This window comes from Cyprinodon variegatus, unplaced genomic scaffold, assembly GCF_000732505.1.
Source record: "Cyprinodon variegatus isolate N-32 unplaced genomic scaffold, C_variegatus-1.0 Scaffold1, whole genome shotgun sequence".
NCBI classification, from domain to species: Eukaryota; Metazoa; Chordata; class Actinopteri; order Cyprinodontiformes; family Cyprinodontidae; genus Cyprinodon; species Cyprinodon variegatus.
In genome coordinates, this window is record NW_015150454.1 from 2,744,066 (window position 1) to 2,759,814 (window position 15,749).

General features: G+C 36.2%; 1 protein-coding gene across 4 annotated transcripts; it reads right to left on the minus strand.

Annotated features, from left to right (window-relative positions):
- Positions 1-679: 679 nt before the first annotated feature.
- LOC107095230 (redox-regulatory protein FAM213A-like) lies at positions 680-6,319 on the minus strand. 4 transcript variants are annotated; one of them, XM_015391272.1, is made up of 7 exons: positions 6,200-6,223; positions 3,392-3,617; positions 2,468-2,641; positions 2,223-2,314; positions 2,007-2,147; positions 1,584-1,748; positions 680-1,500 (listed from the first exon to the last, which is right to left on the minus strand). In XM_015391272.1, the coding sequence occupies exons 2-7, from the start codon at positions 3,567-3,569 to the stop codon at positions 1,405-1,407; spliced, it is 846 nt and encodes a 281-aa protein (XP_015246758.1). In that variant the 5' UTR covers positions 3,570-3,617; positions 6,200-6,223; the 3' UTR covers positions 680-1,404. The 4 variants fall into 4 exon arrangements, with proteins under 4 accessions (XP_015246758.1, XP_015246911.1, XP_015246983.1 ...); XM_015391425.1 differs by lacking the exon at positions 3,392-3,617 and having other exon boundaries at positions 6,200-6,319; XM_015391497.1 differs by lacking the exons at positions 3,392-3,617; positions 6,200-6,223 and adding an exon at positions 6,237-6,306.
- Positions 6,320-15,749: the final 9,430 nt, after the last annotated feature.

Consider the following 15,749-nt stretch of genomic DNA (forward strand, 5'->3'; position numbering starts at 1 on the left):
ATCGACCGGATTGTTAAAGAAAAACAGCAGCTACAAAAATAAAACTGCAGTACACAGAGGGCTACCTCGGTTTTATCCAAAAAAAAATAAAATAAATAAGGTCAATGCATAATTTTTTCCTTCCACTTCACTTGTATGTATTGTTCTGTTCCATAAAGCATCAAGAAGTGTATTACATTGTGGATGTAACATAACGAACTGTAAAAACACTTAAACTCACTGTGGTTTTGAATTTCTGGTGTCCCATCCTGAAGTGTCAAAATAAATGGTAAATTTGACTCTAAATACCAGAGTAATAGGTTTGTTTTTAATGGGATTGATGAACTTGGTTAGATTATTTGCTGAAAAAAATGTACAAGCTATTTTTTTTTTATGCTACAGTTCCCTAAAAGTAAAAATAACTTCAATGGTGTCAATGGAAACAAATATGTCTTCTCCACATTAGGGTAAACTAGGCCAAATTAAACTTTTTGGAAAAGCTAAGCTCTCCGTTCCAAAGAACTAGGACTGTCTATATTATATTAAAGGTTTTTTTTTGTTTTTTTTTAAAGCCTCAATGTAATGTGCTTTAATAGAATATGCATCAACAGTCCTTAAATATATATCTAGACAAATATTTTATCGTCTCAGATTTAAAAAGAGTAAATTATGATATCGCTCCAGTAAAAAAACACAGACACACATCTAGAAATGATTTATTCATATACCGCTACGAAGCACATGTGCATCTACAAACAGAACATGTCTCTATATATAAAAAAAAACACTGGAGCAAGTAGAAAACCTGCTTCAAACACCATGAACGCGCCTCCCCATCAGGACAGCAGCTGAACCAGTGTGTAGGTGTGTATTTGGGCATCAAACCTGCTCCTCTCTGCACAGAGTTTAAAGTCAGGTTGTCATTATTTCACATGCACACATACCGGGTGCTGCTGTTCCCAATGGAAAGAAACATTCAGGTGCCTAACAAGGATGGATAAATAGGCTTCTACCTGCTAACAACATAACAAACGTACAGATACATATGATGGACAGAGGAATTAGAATTACACTCAAATATGACGTCAAGCTCTAAATTGAATAAGCGGTTTGGATCTTTTTCAAGTGTTAACTATTTACTATTGTTCAACCTGAATCTTAATCTACCTGAAACAAAGTCCCTTTAATGAGTTAAGTCTGATAAATAATCAACAGCTACAGCATCAATTTGTAATAAACATTCATTCTGCAAATCATTGTGCAAAAGACAGAGGTATATTGTAATAATGTCATTAATAATATTTAATATTACTTTATTTAGTATTAGTCAATGCAAACATTTATTGACCAAAACTTGAGTTAAAATGATTTGTTCATTGTAGCTTTGATCTAAACCAGTATTCTTGCTCTTTATCTAATGATAAACTATTTCATCGGTACAATTTTCTGGGCTGCTTTCAGGACGTCTGCGGTGTCCACCTTATCGCCAAACTGCTTCTCTTTGTGCTCCAGGAGGATTCCCTGTGGGACACCAGACGTAGTTACGGACAACGACTTCTATTGTTTTGATGCCACCTGATTTAAATCGGCGCACATCACACTACCTGATCTCCTGCTCCGATGACAAACACTCCTCCCAGGATGAAGCCCTCTCCGTTCATGTTACCCTGGTAACCGGACCTCCAGGCCCGCATGAAGTTCTGCCACACCCCGAGGCGGACAAAGCCTAACCCTCCCATCTTTCTCTGGAGTGGTCCATAGAAATGTTTCTGGAATCAAATTCAGCTTTAGTTGGACAGATGAAGAAAAGCAGCAAACAACAAATGATCCTTTAAAACAAACATAGACCTTGATCTAAATCTATGACTTTGAAAACCGATGTTCATTAGCTCCCAATTCAGTCTGATTGATTTTGGGAAATGTTTTGTTAAAACTGAAGTGCTGGATTTAAAATTTGTTATGTATCCGGCTTTTAAAACATTAATTAATTTCGGTACGACGATGGTGGTGGTGGTGTCGGTGCTAACCTTCTCATCTATATAGATGTCCCCAGCGAAGTGCGGTCTGAAGTCCTGGATCTCTGTGCCCACGTTCTCTTTCACCACAGCGACCAAAGGGACCCCGAGCTCTTCCAGCTGGGGCTTCAGAGAGGACAGCTCAGAGGCCTCCTGCAGGGACAGCCAAGGGTGAAGTTAAGAGAGGAATAAACATGATAAGCAGAACAACCTCAAGATCAAAACTACCTCTCTGCACAAAAATCATCCAGGCCGCCGTACGGCCATGACCACAGCTCCATTCTTCTCCCACAGGCTCTTTGCTTTAATGACCTTCGAATCTGCAGACAACCGGAAAACTTTTAACGAGAAGTTTTCATGCATAACAAATGAACCATAAATAACTACTTTTTGGAAACCAGGCTTTTTTATATTTGGCAAATCTGACTTCATGATGCATTTACATGATTACATTGAATCTGATAGCCGCCTACCATCTGTGGTGGAACGCAGATCAGCATCTTCCAGGTGTTCCAGTGTTGCGTTTTCACCTTTAGGAAGACACATGTCTGTGTTGGCCAGGAATATCCCAGCCAGAGCAGCTCCGACAGCTCCGATACCCAGGGACCACATCCCCATTTCCAGCAGCTCGCTCTCCAGACCAGACACTGTTGCAAAACAGAAAAAAAGGTATGATTATGAGAGAGGGTACTATACTGCTGCTCGCTCTTCTGGGTAAAAACAAAAAAAAGAAGTTAGACCGCAGGGTTCGGTTTTATGCAGATGTTGGTTTTGAAAAGCCATTCATGCAACAAAGCGGAAAATGTTTCTCTATGATTTATCTTTTTTGAGAAAGAGGAACCTAAATCACCGTGAGGGCCTTATAGTAACAAGAGCCAGCATGCCTGCTTCGTCTGAAATGCAAGTCTGTTGCAAGTGTGTTTTCGTGAGTGTGATTGTGATCCTTCCTGCCAGAGAAACCTCATCGTATCCCAATCTAAACCTCACTTATGAGATCAAAAAGCTCGGCCGTACAGACGATTCTGACAGTTGCTTTTAGGAAAGCCGTTAGAGGAAGCCAGCTCCGGCTTCCTTTGTTCTCTTCTACAGAGTTGGAATGAAATCTACATTTTTAAAATGTCAGCTAATAACACAAGGTAAAGTTAAGTTATACTTCTCTGGTGTTTCTTTTGGAAATATCTTCTTAAAACGTTTTTAAAAAAAATTTCCCATCACTAACTTTACTAATTACTCTTATCAAAACAAAAAGATAAAATCAGCCCTGATTTCAATAACATGTCTTTCAAATTTCAAAGCAGGAGTTAACTTAAATGTATCTGAATTACAATTGGTTGTTTTTTGTTGTTGTATTGTCACTGACAGCAGCTAATTGTTGCAGCGTTCGAATATGTTCTTGCCTGATGTGATCTTGTTTGGATCAGGACTTGCTCTGGCTTTGCTTTGGTGAAACTTAGAGATCTGGCTTGTTAGAAACTGGGGGCCGGCTGTGATGGAAGAGCTCGCCAGAAGGAGAGCCGAGCAACACGGAGGAAGCCTCCACCTCAAAGCTGGCGAACATCTGGACAGAGCCAGCATGGTGGAGGAAAGTCTGAGCCTCTCACTACACACCTACGCACGATTTCACTGCAAGACACAGACAAGCAGGGTAAACTAAACCAAGTTTACCGTCCCAACTTCAAAGAGAAATTAATATGTGCGGTGGGGTGATTCAAAGACCTCATGTTCAAGGTTAAAAAAAAAAGCAACAATCTTCAAAGCATAATTGGTTTAGGCTTTTATCTTGATGCTTGTAAAGTGTGAAAATCGTATTTAAATGTTCACTTCCTCTCCTTGCACTCTTCATGCATCAACAAAAAGAAAATGCTCAGAAACAAAACACATGCATGCAATCATATCTTTAAAAAGCTTACAATGATATAAGAGAAAAAAGATTTTAAAATGCAAGAGTTTCACTGACTTATCTCTGTCAAAGGGTGCAAAAAAATCCGCTCTCAACTTGTGCTCCAGCTCAGCCGGTGTGAGACGGTAAATAACTGAAATGCATTGGAGGCACTGCGTTTTATAACTCAATGGAAAACAGAAAAGAGCTTCAACCAATAGAGACGCTAGCAAATCGAGGATGAGCTTCAGACTCATTTGCATAAAAAAAAGTCTTCAATGCTGCATCTACGGCAATGCCACACGACCTTGAATATAATTATATATAATAAAACTATTAACACCAATTACCTCCAAAGGTATATGACAACTAAATTATTGTTTTCAACACTGTAATTGCATCATTGACATTTTTATTTTAATGTATGTACATTTTTTATATCAAACTATTCACTATACCATAATCAGCAGATTAAAAAAAACAAATAAAAAGGTATGATAAACACATATAAACCTCCTGTTCCTAACCTGATAAAATGTATTAAGGTTCAAACACCAGAAACCAAATGTTTAAAATACTAATCTGATTTATATTAATGGGGACACTGGCAGGAGATTATGCCCCCATTGCTGTCAGCCCTCATGAAACCTCATATTCTAGCTAAACTAGTACATTTTGATAAATGCCAACCACATTTACCTAATTTTATCATATCACTCCTCCAAACCATACAGGTCTGAGCCTCAATCACCAGACCAGTAGCAGCAATATGACAAAAAAGCTCAAGGAAAGAAAAGAAAAACAACTAAAAAAATGGATTTGTCCATTAAATCATTTTAATGATTTTTTTTTTCTATTTTATCCACCTTACTTTTATCTTTTTAAAATATTTTATGTATTTCTTGTGTTTCTTTTATTTTGTATTTGTGAAATGTGAATGTGTGTGTGAAAGGTGTACTACTACTGCATAAAAATTGCCCATACTGGGACAGATAAAAGCTACTGAACTGAACTGAATCCTGGAGCTGCTCTAGAATCTGATTTGTTTTTCTCTGCAAAGGGTTTTACACGAGTCTCATCGCTCTAGCTTGTTCCTGATAGGAGAAAAATGACATGTTGCAATCATCCCCCATTTTACTCTTCTCCGTCTCCCCTATTATTCGGGGAGAAAAATCTAGAAGAAATCCACAGTATTTATATAGACTATAGCACTTTTTTTTAAATAAAGCATTTTAAATGCCACAATAAACACATTTAATGAATTTCAATGCCAATTAAGGACTTAATTTAAAAAATAATAATTTTATTACTTGTAATGATTTCCATACTAGCGGTGCATGATATATTGATGTTGGCATTGGTATCGGATGTTATTCGTCATATTTTATACATTAATGTTTTTGAGCCCTTTATAAATGATGCACTAAAGGCAGGCATCTGTCTCCTTTGTTATCAACAATAGGAAAGCAGTCAATGAATATAATGTTTGAGCTCATTTTTGGGAAACATAAACCCCAATGGCATAAATACCGGTAGGCAGAGACTGCATTTGCTGAGGGGCCCCATCACTGACACCTGGTGGGCCCCCTTCGCAGTTGTGGACTAAGACATCTCTTTGCAGATGTAATGGCGCGAAAAATTCTTAATAAATCCAACTGTCACTTCCACGAATGACCTTATTTATACCCCAACACATGCCAGAGTTCAACAAGATGGTGAGCCGTTTAAACATGACACCAATACCAAAGCAGACAGTGGTGCTTTTAATTACTATGGAAATAACTGTGTTTAGTTCATTAGACGGTTGGCAAAAATACACTCATATAATATGTTTCAAACCGCAAAAAAAGATCGTAAAAGAACGATGTACATGAGTATACCACTTGGAATTCTGGGTAATCCAGAGCGTAGGTTGGGGTGTTGTGCTTCATATGGTGCCCACCCAGATCATGTTGCTTATTGTTGTGTCGTCACGTCATTTATCTTACGCCAGATCGATACGTAAAAGTTGGATAACCGTTAAGATAAGGTCAATGACATTCATTGTGGAAAATTAAAAACTAAACCTAAAATATATCCGAATGTTTCACAGGGAACCGTTTAAACTTATTTTTAAATAAATGCTGACTAATGTTCTGAGAGTTTGCAGGAAGTCGGGAGCAATAAAGCCATAACTGGAATGACAGGTTCGGTAGCGCAAGGACACCGCACCGAAATGATCTCATTAGTTTTATGACGAGTCCGCGCTAAAAATATCAAATCCTACAAGAAGAAATTCAAGTTATCCGAGCCAGTAATAAATGTTAAGTTATGTAGGTTATTTTACCTTCAAATTTTACATGCAATATTCAATTAGGACTCACGAAACGTCGCTCCAAACAGAAGCTGGTTCAGTCATAACACCACCGAGACTAGGCGAACTAATCGATCCGCAGCACAGGCACCTTAATCGAAAAAGATAGATGGAAAACTTCAAGCGTAAAATTTGTTTGCTTTTTGCTCTTTTTTTGTGGTTTTTGTTTTTTTTCTGTTTTTATTTTATTTTATTGTTTATTGGGATGAAGAGAAGCAAAAGCAAGTGCCAATTCAAAGCAATTTTGTTTATTTAACCTTTATTTAAACAAGGGGAAAAAATCCCATTGAGATTAAAAACTTCTTTTTCAAGGAGTCCTGGCCAAGAGCCAACAAAGTTACATTAGGGAACAGATATACATTAAATTAAATAAAAAACATATCAAGTAAATCAATTACACATTGTTCAAAGTCTTTCACTTTTAACTTAAAAGCATTTAGAGGTAAAAACTCAGTCAACTTCCAGTTTCTTTGTAAAAAAAAAAAAAATCCATGCACAAGGAGCTGTTTGCAAAAGGCTTTCTTCCCTAGCTCTGTGTGGGCAAAAGGAGCAGTGAGCAACAGCTGATCGTAGGATCTCAGGGCATAAGAAGCCGCGCTTTTCTGTGTAAGTAAGGTACAAATGTAAATGTAAATAAAAGTGTACCAATGGCACTGCCTTCTCATAGAGAGGGAAGGCCATCCCACCTAAGACTAAAGGTCACAGTGACGTGTCATGGCTCTACAGTTTTTGATGAACCTTAATGAAGCATGGTAAACAGAGTCCAACATTTGAAGACATGAAGAAGTAGCATTCCTATAGAAAAGGTCACCATAATCTTAGACCAATTAAAAAGTGGCAGAGGCAAGGCGCTTTTTTACTCCAAAGGAAAAACATGTCTCATTACGAAAGAGAAACCCAGTTTAACTTTTAATTTCTTAACAAGTTTATCAGTAAAAGGTTTGAAGGTGATGGAGTTATCAATTACAATTCCAAGGTATTTAATGTTAATAGAACAAAATGATGTATGAATACTTTCAAGGGCATGCACCCGTATCCTCTTATTAAAAATATTTTTTATTGTGCCTTACAATAGGCTACTAATTAAACCCTTTAACTTTTGGACATTTGTCATATTAGGAACTCAAAACCCAATTGTTTTGTTTTGTTGGGGTCTTAACTTGTGAAAAGAAATACATAAATGGATCCATATATTCAGAGCCTCAGTCAGAGAAACCGTGGTTTAATAGATTTAGATGCATTTTACTGATAAAAATGTTTACAAGCATTAGCTCTTCAATTTAATCTACTTTATTGGGTTCAGAATTATTTGTTTCCCAAATCCGCTGCCCACCTTTGGCTGTGACAAAAAAAATTGTGAATTTGTTTAAATGGAAAAAAAAAATCTTAAATGGGAAAAAAATGTGTCTCACAATTTAATTAGAATAACCTAATCCATGTACAATATACACTTTAATGAAAATTGCATTTAAAAAATTTATTTAACACCACTTAAACTAATTAATCTTCACCTTAATCTAGTTTGTGCATAATCACTCATATTAAGCAAATAAATAAAACAATAAAGCCTTTCTGGTGGTACAAAGCATATTAGGAGTTCTTCAAAAGACGATGATGGGAGCTGGTAATGGTAAACAGCAAATGAAGCCCAATAAAATTGATATTTTTCAAAAGTAGCTTTTGTATTTGAGTTGAATTAAACAAAGTGCATCATTAAATAATCATCAACTGTAGAAAAATAAATACATATTTGAAGGGCTTTTCTGGTGAGACTGCAGAGAAAATCCAAGATCACCTATTGTGGCCCTGAAATCAGGTTTAGTGCAACACTGACCTCTGCTGGTTATCTACGAGAAAGTAAAAATGAGTCAAAGGGGAGAAAAGTTTTTCCAGTCTTTACTTATTATTAGCTATTAGACGTGTAGGGCTGCACGGTAGTGCAGTGGGTACCACTGTTGCCTTGCAGCAAGAATTTTACACCAGAGGTGTAGCCAGAATTTTTTTTATAAGGGTGGCCAGGCAATAACCAATGAACACTGTGGGGTGGCTGAAAGTGGATAGATGCCAGAACCTCAGGGTCAAGCCAAAGATAGGACAAACTATACTTTCCTACAGCCTTTACTAACAAATAGAAGCATACATGTAAACATCCGTGCTTTCTAGATAAAAGGTATAATAGATAAAATTCTTTCCAGTTTGAGTTCTGGGGCGAATATCTTTTCCATTGTCATTACTTACCTACTTTTTTCAATAATCATTCTACATAAAATTGATATTTATAACTACTATTATCTACAGGAATTGATTATTTAATATGTTTTATTAAAATGGTTATTTATCTATGATTTCACTCCTAGATGACTTGTAGAGACACATTATTTTCTCTTTACTCCATAGTATAACACAAAATCTAGTTCTGAAAAGAGCATGAATTCTGTACTTATCTTTAATGTTAGTATAGTGATGTTTATAATTAACCACATTTTTGTTGTTGTTAAGTAATTATGAATATAAGAAAAAATAGTAGGTAATATATGAAAAATTTTAATTAATATTCTACTTGAGAGTATTACTGCTGCCACCATCTGTATTATAGGGGAAAAATTGTAGGGGTGGCTAAGGGTGGTCACCCCTGGCCCCCCATCTAGCTCTGCCCCTGCTGTTGACCTGTCCAGAGTGTACCCTGACAAGGACTAAGCTGGAGATGGATGGATGGTAATTTTGTAAATTGGAACTTGCCCTATGTCTGGTCTATTTATCCTACAAAAACAACAAATATCTACATCAGACATGAGACTGATTTTTGTTCCAAATTGTTACCATGGTGTTTTCCCCATTTATGATGAATGCAGAATACAGCTGGGAAACTAGACTAACACAACAAATCCTGAGAACAAAAAACTTCAAGTGGAAAAGAAGTTTATTATGCATGCTGTTTTTAAAGTCTGTAGGATAAAGATTTTTTTTATCTCTCTGACAAAAAAAAAACACAAACTAATCCTAAAAGCCCAGTTTATGTTGAAGTATCCAGTAATATACAGTTTGTAGAATTTGTTGGTGAAAAACCAACATAAAGTAATGCAATCATACAAACCTGAAAAGTATATTCAGTCCTTCTGAGTCAATGTTTTGGAGTTTGCTGCTGTCACATATGTCTTCAAGCTTTACACACCCAGAGCTTTAAATTTCAGCCCATTCTTCTTTGAAAATATTGGCTCTATACCTGTAGCTCCCATCTGTCCTATAGAAAATTATTACATCAGCATGATGCTTATACTGCTGTGTGTCATCATGTTGATTGTGTGTTTATGGTGAGGTGCTGTGTTGGCATTCCTCTGGTGTTTCGTAATAAAGGGTAAAAAAAAAAAAAAACTACCTCTTGTCTTTGTTTATTTAGACCACCTTCTTATGCATGTTTGCTGTGTTCCATCCACTGACTGTGGCACTCTTTCAGAATGACTTTGTTTGGTTTTCTTCCAAAGGTGGCTTTCTTCTCACATAACCTTACAGTTATTCTCTAATTTGTTTGCTTTATATCCAAATAGAAATACAAATACCACCATTAAAGTTATAGAAAAGATTAAAAAGGTATGAAAAACTAACTACTGATGCAACTTGAATCATGGCTGGAATAAAATCCTCTTTCTGTGATGCCTCTCATTTTTCTTGGGTCTGTTATGAAACAGTGAGTCTGTTTTCTTAGCCTAAGGCCTTGGGTGTTCTCTGCCTTATATTGTGAGTCATATCAAACTGTTAATCGTAGCTATTTACTCATCAAAATATTCCAAAAAAAATTATTCTGTTCCTATTTTTGGCTTCAAAAAGCTGTGGCCAGACATCTAAGAGAACAGATTGCTTGGCTGTTTTTCTTACTCAATTAAAAACTGCTTCTCATTTATGAGCATTTTTATGACCACACACAGCAAAGATAGCAGTTTTATTAGACAAGTCATTGATAATAACACTGTCTAGCGTAACGAAGAGGGGGTCAATGCTTTTGAAAGGTGTGTAAAAGGTTAAAGGTACATTAGCAGCTGTCTCCTTACTAGAACTATTTTGCTTTTTAGTGATGCATGTTCAACGGGCAACCGTGCATCTTTTGTAAATGAGTCAATTGAAGAAGTTTGCTATTTGTACATAGAGTCTTTAAAAAGTAAGAGAACATAACTCTTTACAGGGTTTATACTTTAGCAATATTTCATTCATTCATGGCGGCTTCACTAAGGAATGTGCTGAAGGTCCAAAATGGGCTGGAACAGAGACATGATAGTGTGACACTCCTTCAGCCCAGCTGCTCTGCTCCCTCCAGCTGCTTTGCTTGTTCACGTTTTAGCTTGTGGCCCTGCATAGATATTTGTCTTGAAAACATCAAAGAACCAAATTTAAAACAAAACAAATCCTTGTTATAGTTTAAATGAGGAAAAAAGGAGATGCTATGTTTGTAATGTATCACTCAAACAAAAAATACCATCATAGTTCTTAGTTTTAGTGCTGAGCTATCCTTTAGAAGCACAAACAAATGTCTAATGGCTTCTATTTGGACGGATAAGCATTGGAAGTGAGGTTGTGGTGCTACAGGCCAATCACAGCAAAGGATCTGCACCCCACCTACTGTAAAGTGTTTCTGCTTAAAAGCATTGGTTAACTTATAAAACTCTCATAATGTACTTAAAGCCAATCACAAACTAAAGTGATTAGCTGTGAAAGAGAACCCAGGATTATGGTAGCACTAGTGACGGTCTGTGGTCGTATCCCTTGTTTATCTTTAGTATGTTGTCAGCTAACTACTTACATAACATGTTCCGGGCACCTCTCAATGTTTTAAACAAACAGTTTACATGTAGGCTAGATGCGATCCTACTTACTCTGTCTGCTCCAGATGAAACTGGTTAGATGCCAGGCGAGCTAAGAGCCCAAAGAGGGAGGCTTTCGGTAAAAACTGACTGTCCTTGAACTTGAGGAAAGTCTAACAGGTGTTAACGGCCCCTGAGGCTGCTAACGGGCCCTTATCTTGTCCTGTTCTGTCAAGTTTCAGCCTGGTGGACTCTCATCTGACCCTTTACCTGCTTTTTAAATTGAAACTCACTGGTATTTGTAACTTTTGAAAATCAGGGCTGTCCCCCATGATGAAATATAACCAGTTTTTAAAAAATGCTATTTATATTTGCTCCAGTTTTAATTGTCTAATATAAACTTTGATAATGTGAAATGTGATGATAAAAAAACAAAAAACAAAAAACAGAAGAAGAGATAACATGTTACACTAACTAAAGAGTATTTTATTGGGATATTATGAGACACAAAGAGGCATATGAAACAAAAAATGCAGCTTTCATAATAATTTACAAATAAAAATATCAGAAGCATTGTGTGCTTTGGACCCCATATGTCAATTATTAATAGAAACTCATTTCTCTGCAAGTCATTTTGGGGACGCCTCTATCAGCTTTGCACATCTAGATACTAAATGTGTTTCTAATATTTGGTCAAATAGAATAGATCCTTTACTGTCCTGCAATGGGGAAATGCTTGTGTTATTAGAGTAAATGCACACCACACTCATAACACTGTCTCATTTTCCGTCCACTTTACAGTTATAAATAGTAGCATCAAATTCAAATGACATTTATTAATTTAATGTTTGTAATGTGACTGCAAAGTGCTATGAATTGATGCTAGAACTAAGCAGCCAATTCATTTAATCACTGACAGAGCCAACTTAAATTGTATTAACCTGAATATATATTTGTATATGTATAATTTCTTCACAGAAAAACATATCTACCCTTCCTATGATCTTCAGACTTAGAGCATGTCTGAACTCTGATATCAGTAATCTTTCAGAATGACTAGAACAATCTTGTTGGAGTCAAAAAGAAAAAAAGTCCTGCCCCCTGTCAATTATTAACAGGTGCTTTGATACAAAGTGAAGTCCCTATTTCTGTGGGCTTTTAATGTTTGCATACATAGCAAGTGTGGCTTGTCAGTGTTTGTATGCAACAAGGCAGATTAGAGTCAGGTAAAAACAGACTCTGACAAAGACATACTCTCCAGACACACTCGCTCTCTTTAGGGACAGGCAGGAATTTCACGTCCTCTCTAGTTTTATCTAGTTCAGGTTTGTTACATGGGCACACAAATACAGCATTGACCCCTGATTCTTTGTACACTGTTCTTCTGGAGTACATTTGGGAAAGGTTATAAAATCAAATTTAAAGTTCTATATATCAACATCAATATAGGTAAAAGAGATTCCTAAAGATCTTACAAACATTTTTAAAGCATGCAAATCTAGAAGTGCATGTCGTTTTGATCAGCTGAGTGGATCCTTTGCTGAATTTTGTTTATTTCATTTGCGGCTCATGTTTGCTTTCTGCTTTACTCTGGCCCGTTTGAAATGTGTGATACTGCTAAAGGCAAGGCAAGGCTTGCCTTACATGGAGGCAAGTATTGAAATAGAAGGAAACTCAGAATAAAAGCAAGAAAAGAACAAACATGATAAAAGCAGGTAGTAAAGCAAATAAAACAGTTGGACCAAACTGATAACAAAATATTCAACTAATGATACCTCAGTTAATAGTTTAACTTCAAATGTCAAAGGCAGCTCTAAACTGATGGAGCTGAAAATATTAGTTTTCAGCTCTTTTACAGTCATTTGTTCCTTATAAGTGGAGCATAGGAACTAAATGCTGCTTCTCCATGTTTGGTTCTAGTTCTGGGTGGACAGAGTAGGCTGGAACTAGCAGACCTGAGTGGTCTGGCAGGTTGATACACTCACAACAAATCTGTTATGAGTAGAGGTGCTGATCCACTCAGTGATTTATAAACTAATTGAAGGAATTTAAAGTCTATTCTCTGAGCTACAGGGTACCAGTATAAGGACTTTAGAACCGGGCTGATGTGCTCAAATTTCTTAATTCTAGTGAGAACACGGGGGGTGGAGTTTTGGATGAGCTGCAGCTGCTTGATAGATTTTTAGGCAAACCTATTAAGCTGCTGTTGCAGTAATCAGTTCTACTAAAGATAGATGCATTAATGAGTTTTTCTAGATACTGTTTGGACATTATTCATTTAACCCTGGAAATGTTCAGGTAATAAAAGGCTTGCTTAGGGCAATTCCCAATACATCCCCTAGCCCTACTTTTAAGCCCTGTTTTAAAACATAAATATGTAGTATTACATTTCTGCAACATATGTCATTGAATATGTAGAACAAAAAGTTCAGTTTTGGTTTAATCTAACCATATCACCAACTTATACGAATTTGCTCTGCCCGCCTGAATGACTTAAAGCTTGTAGATTTAAAACCATTTAAACAGATTTACGGGATGTATATCTATTTACACAGATCAATATCTCTAGTTCAGAGATCACGGATTAGTGGACCACGGTCTGGATCTGGACCCACCTGCTGGCTAATCTGGACCCAACCTGATTTAAAATGGGGGGGGGGGGGGCTCTTCGCCTCTTCACAACCACTATTAAGCATTTTTCCTTTGGATGAACTTCTCATGCACAAGTGCACTCTCACAGACAACTACAGGTGCTTAGCTCCAGGTACCGGTACTTAGAGATTCACTTCCATACAGAAAGCCAGCATTCTTATCTTCAGCTCCCACAGTATGAATTTCTGATTAAATAATACTACTTATACTTCAGTGATAGTATCAAGGTGTTACTTTATTGTATGTCTCGTACCATGTCTGTTGGTTGTGCTGTTCTTTTTACATCTCTTTGCAGGTGATGAAGCAGACTGAAGATGTTTTATCGTTATCTCCCTTTTATCTCCTCTTTCTTTCATCTTTTCTCCTTTTTTGTCTTTTTCCCTTCCTGTTCTACTTACATTGCAGTGTCCATATAAACTGTAAAACTCCCTGCATAATTATAATAAAGCTATTTATATGCATAAATCAAGCGGAACACTATGGCGATAGCCGTACTGCTCCACTTTTGAAAGTAAAATCTGTTGGGCTCTTTTTGGCATCAAGACAATTATTCTTATTGCCACATCGCCGGACAGGACACAAAAAAAAAAACAAAAACAAAAAACACAGTTTTAAAAGTTCAGTTCAGGTGTTTTATAAAATATGTAAATCAGGAAATTGTCTATATACCAAAATTGAACTGTTGGTGCTCTCTACTTCAAAAAAGCACTTTAAATTTTAAAATGGAAAATTTTCTATTTTTTTTTAAATATTTTTTCATTTAAAAATTCAATGTATAACATGGATGCATAAAAACTTCATTTTATTTCAGGGTTACATTCTGTTTAAAGTGACTGATTATAATTAAAAATGCCTCAGGACCATTACTGATTGATGATTTTTCTGTATTCGGACCCCGCTGATTTTTAATTGGTTTTCCCCTGCTCTAGTTGATTCTAAAAGCACACATAAAATAAGGTCTGAAGCTAAACGTGTGGTTCTTGCTCATGCATCTCCTCATGTGTTTCACCTGCAGCCTTGGACCATTCTACAGTAGATTTTCTATAACAACATACAGTGAATCAGCTGAAACCAGTGAAATATCTGAAAGACACATCTTCATCATTTGATTTTCTCTCCGGAAATGGTTTGATGTATTCTGCGGTTATCTATAAAGCCAAGGGCCTCAGGCTAGAATTGGATGGGAAAACAGCATGTACACAACAGATGACTGTTTGCTCTAAACTTAATCACCAGCTAGAAAGGACCAACGTTATAAAACCAAGGTCAACTAACTATTTTGAGGATTCAATATTTAAGTTTTAGTGATGCTGTTGGACGTAAGGAAACATAAGGGCATGATACTGCCTGCATAATTAAGCACAGACTACAGCTGTACTTGAGTAGAAGTCAGACTCTTTATGTGAAATGCACTGATGAAATACATTTAAAGTTTAGTGTTTTATTCTCTCTATCTAAAATAACACTATATATACCAGGTAGCATATGTTCCTACTACTTTTAATAGACAGATACTTGTTAAAGGCAGCAGTATGTCAGTGAATGTTTATATGTTAAAGCTTTTGAGCATATCTGTGAAAACATATAGTTTTTGTGATTCTATGTGGATTAAGAGATGGTAAATGGTTGAAGGAAGCTGGTACAATAAAGTAGATCCAGCAAGCACAGATAGGGAATCAGATTTAAATAAGGTAAGATCCATTTATTGCTTATGAATATCAACGGCTATAATTTATATACATATTGAAAAAAAATCGAAGTTACAGCTTTAATGAGACATTCCAGTTGGCTTAATACAGAAATATTATCATCTTGAAGAAAATATGTGACCAGAGCTCAGAATATGAAAAAAAACAAGCTGGTGACATTTCCACTTTCTTAAATATGACAATATTCTATATACAAGTTGTGGACTCATTATAGCTCAAATTACATACATTATGACATTCAGTATCCTAATAATCAGTTAAAACCATTAAAAAATTACCTCAATGATGCATAAAGTTGTTACTAATATTTACTGAATTTTACGCTGTTGCAATCACCTGATGCTGTTACCAGAGAAGAAATCAAATTCA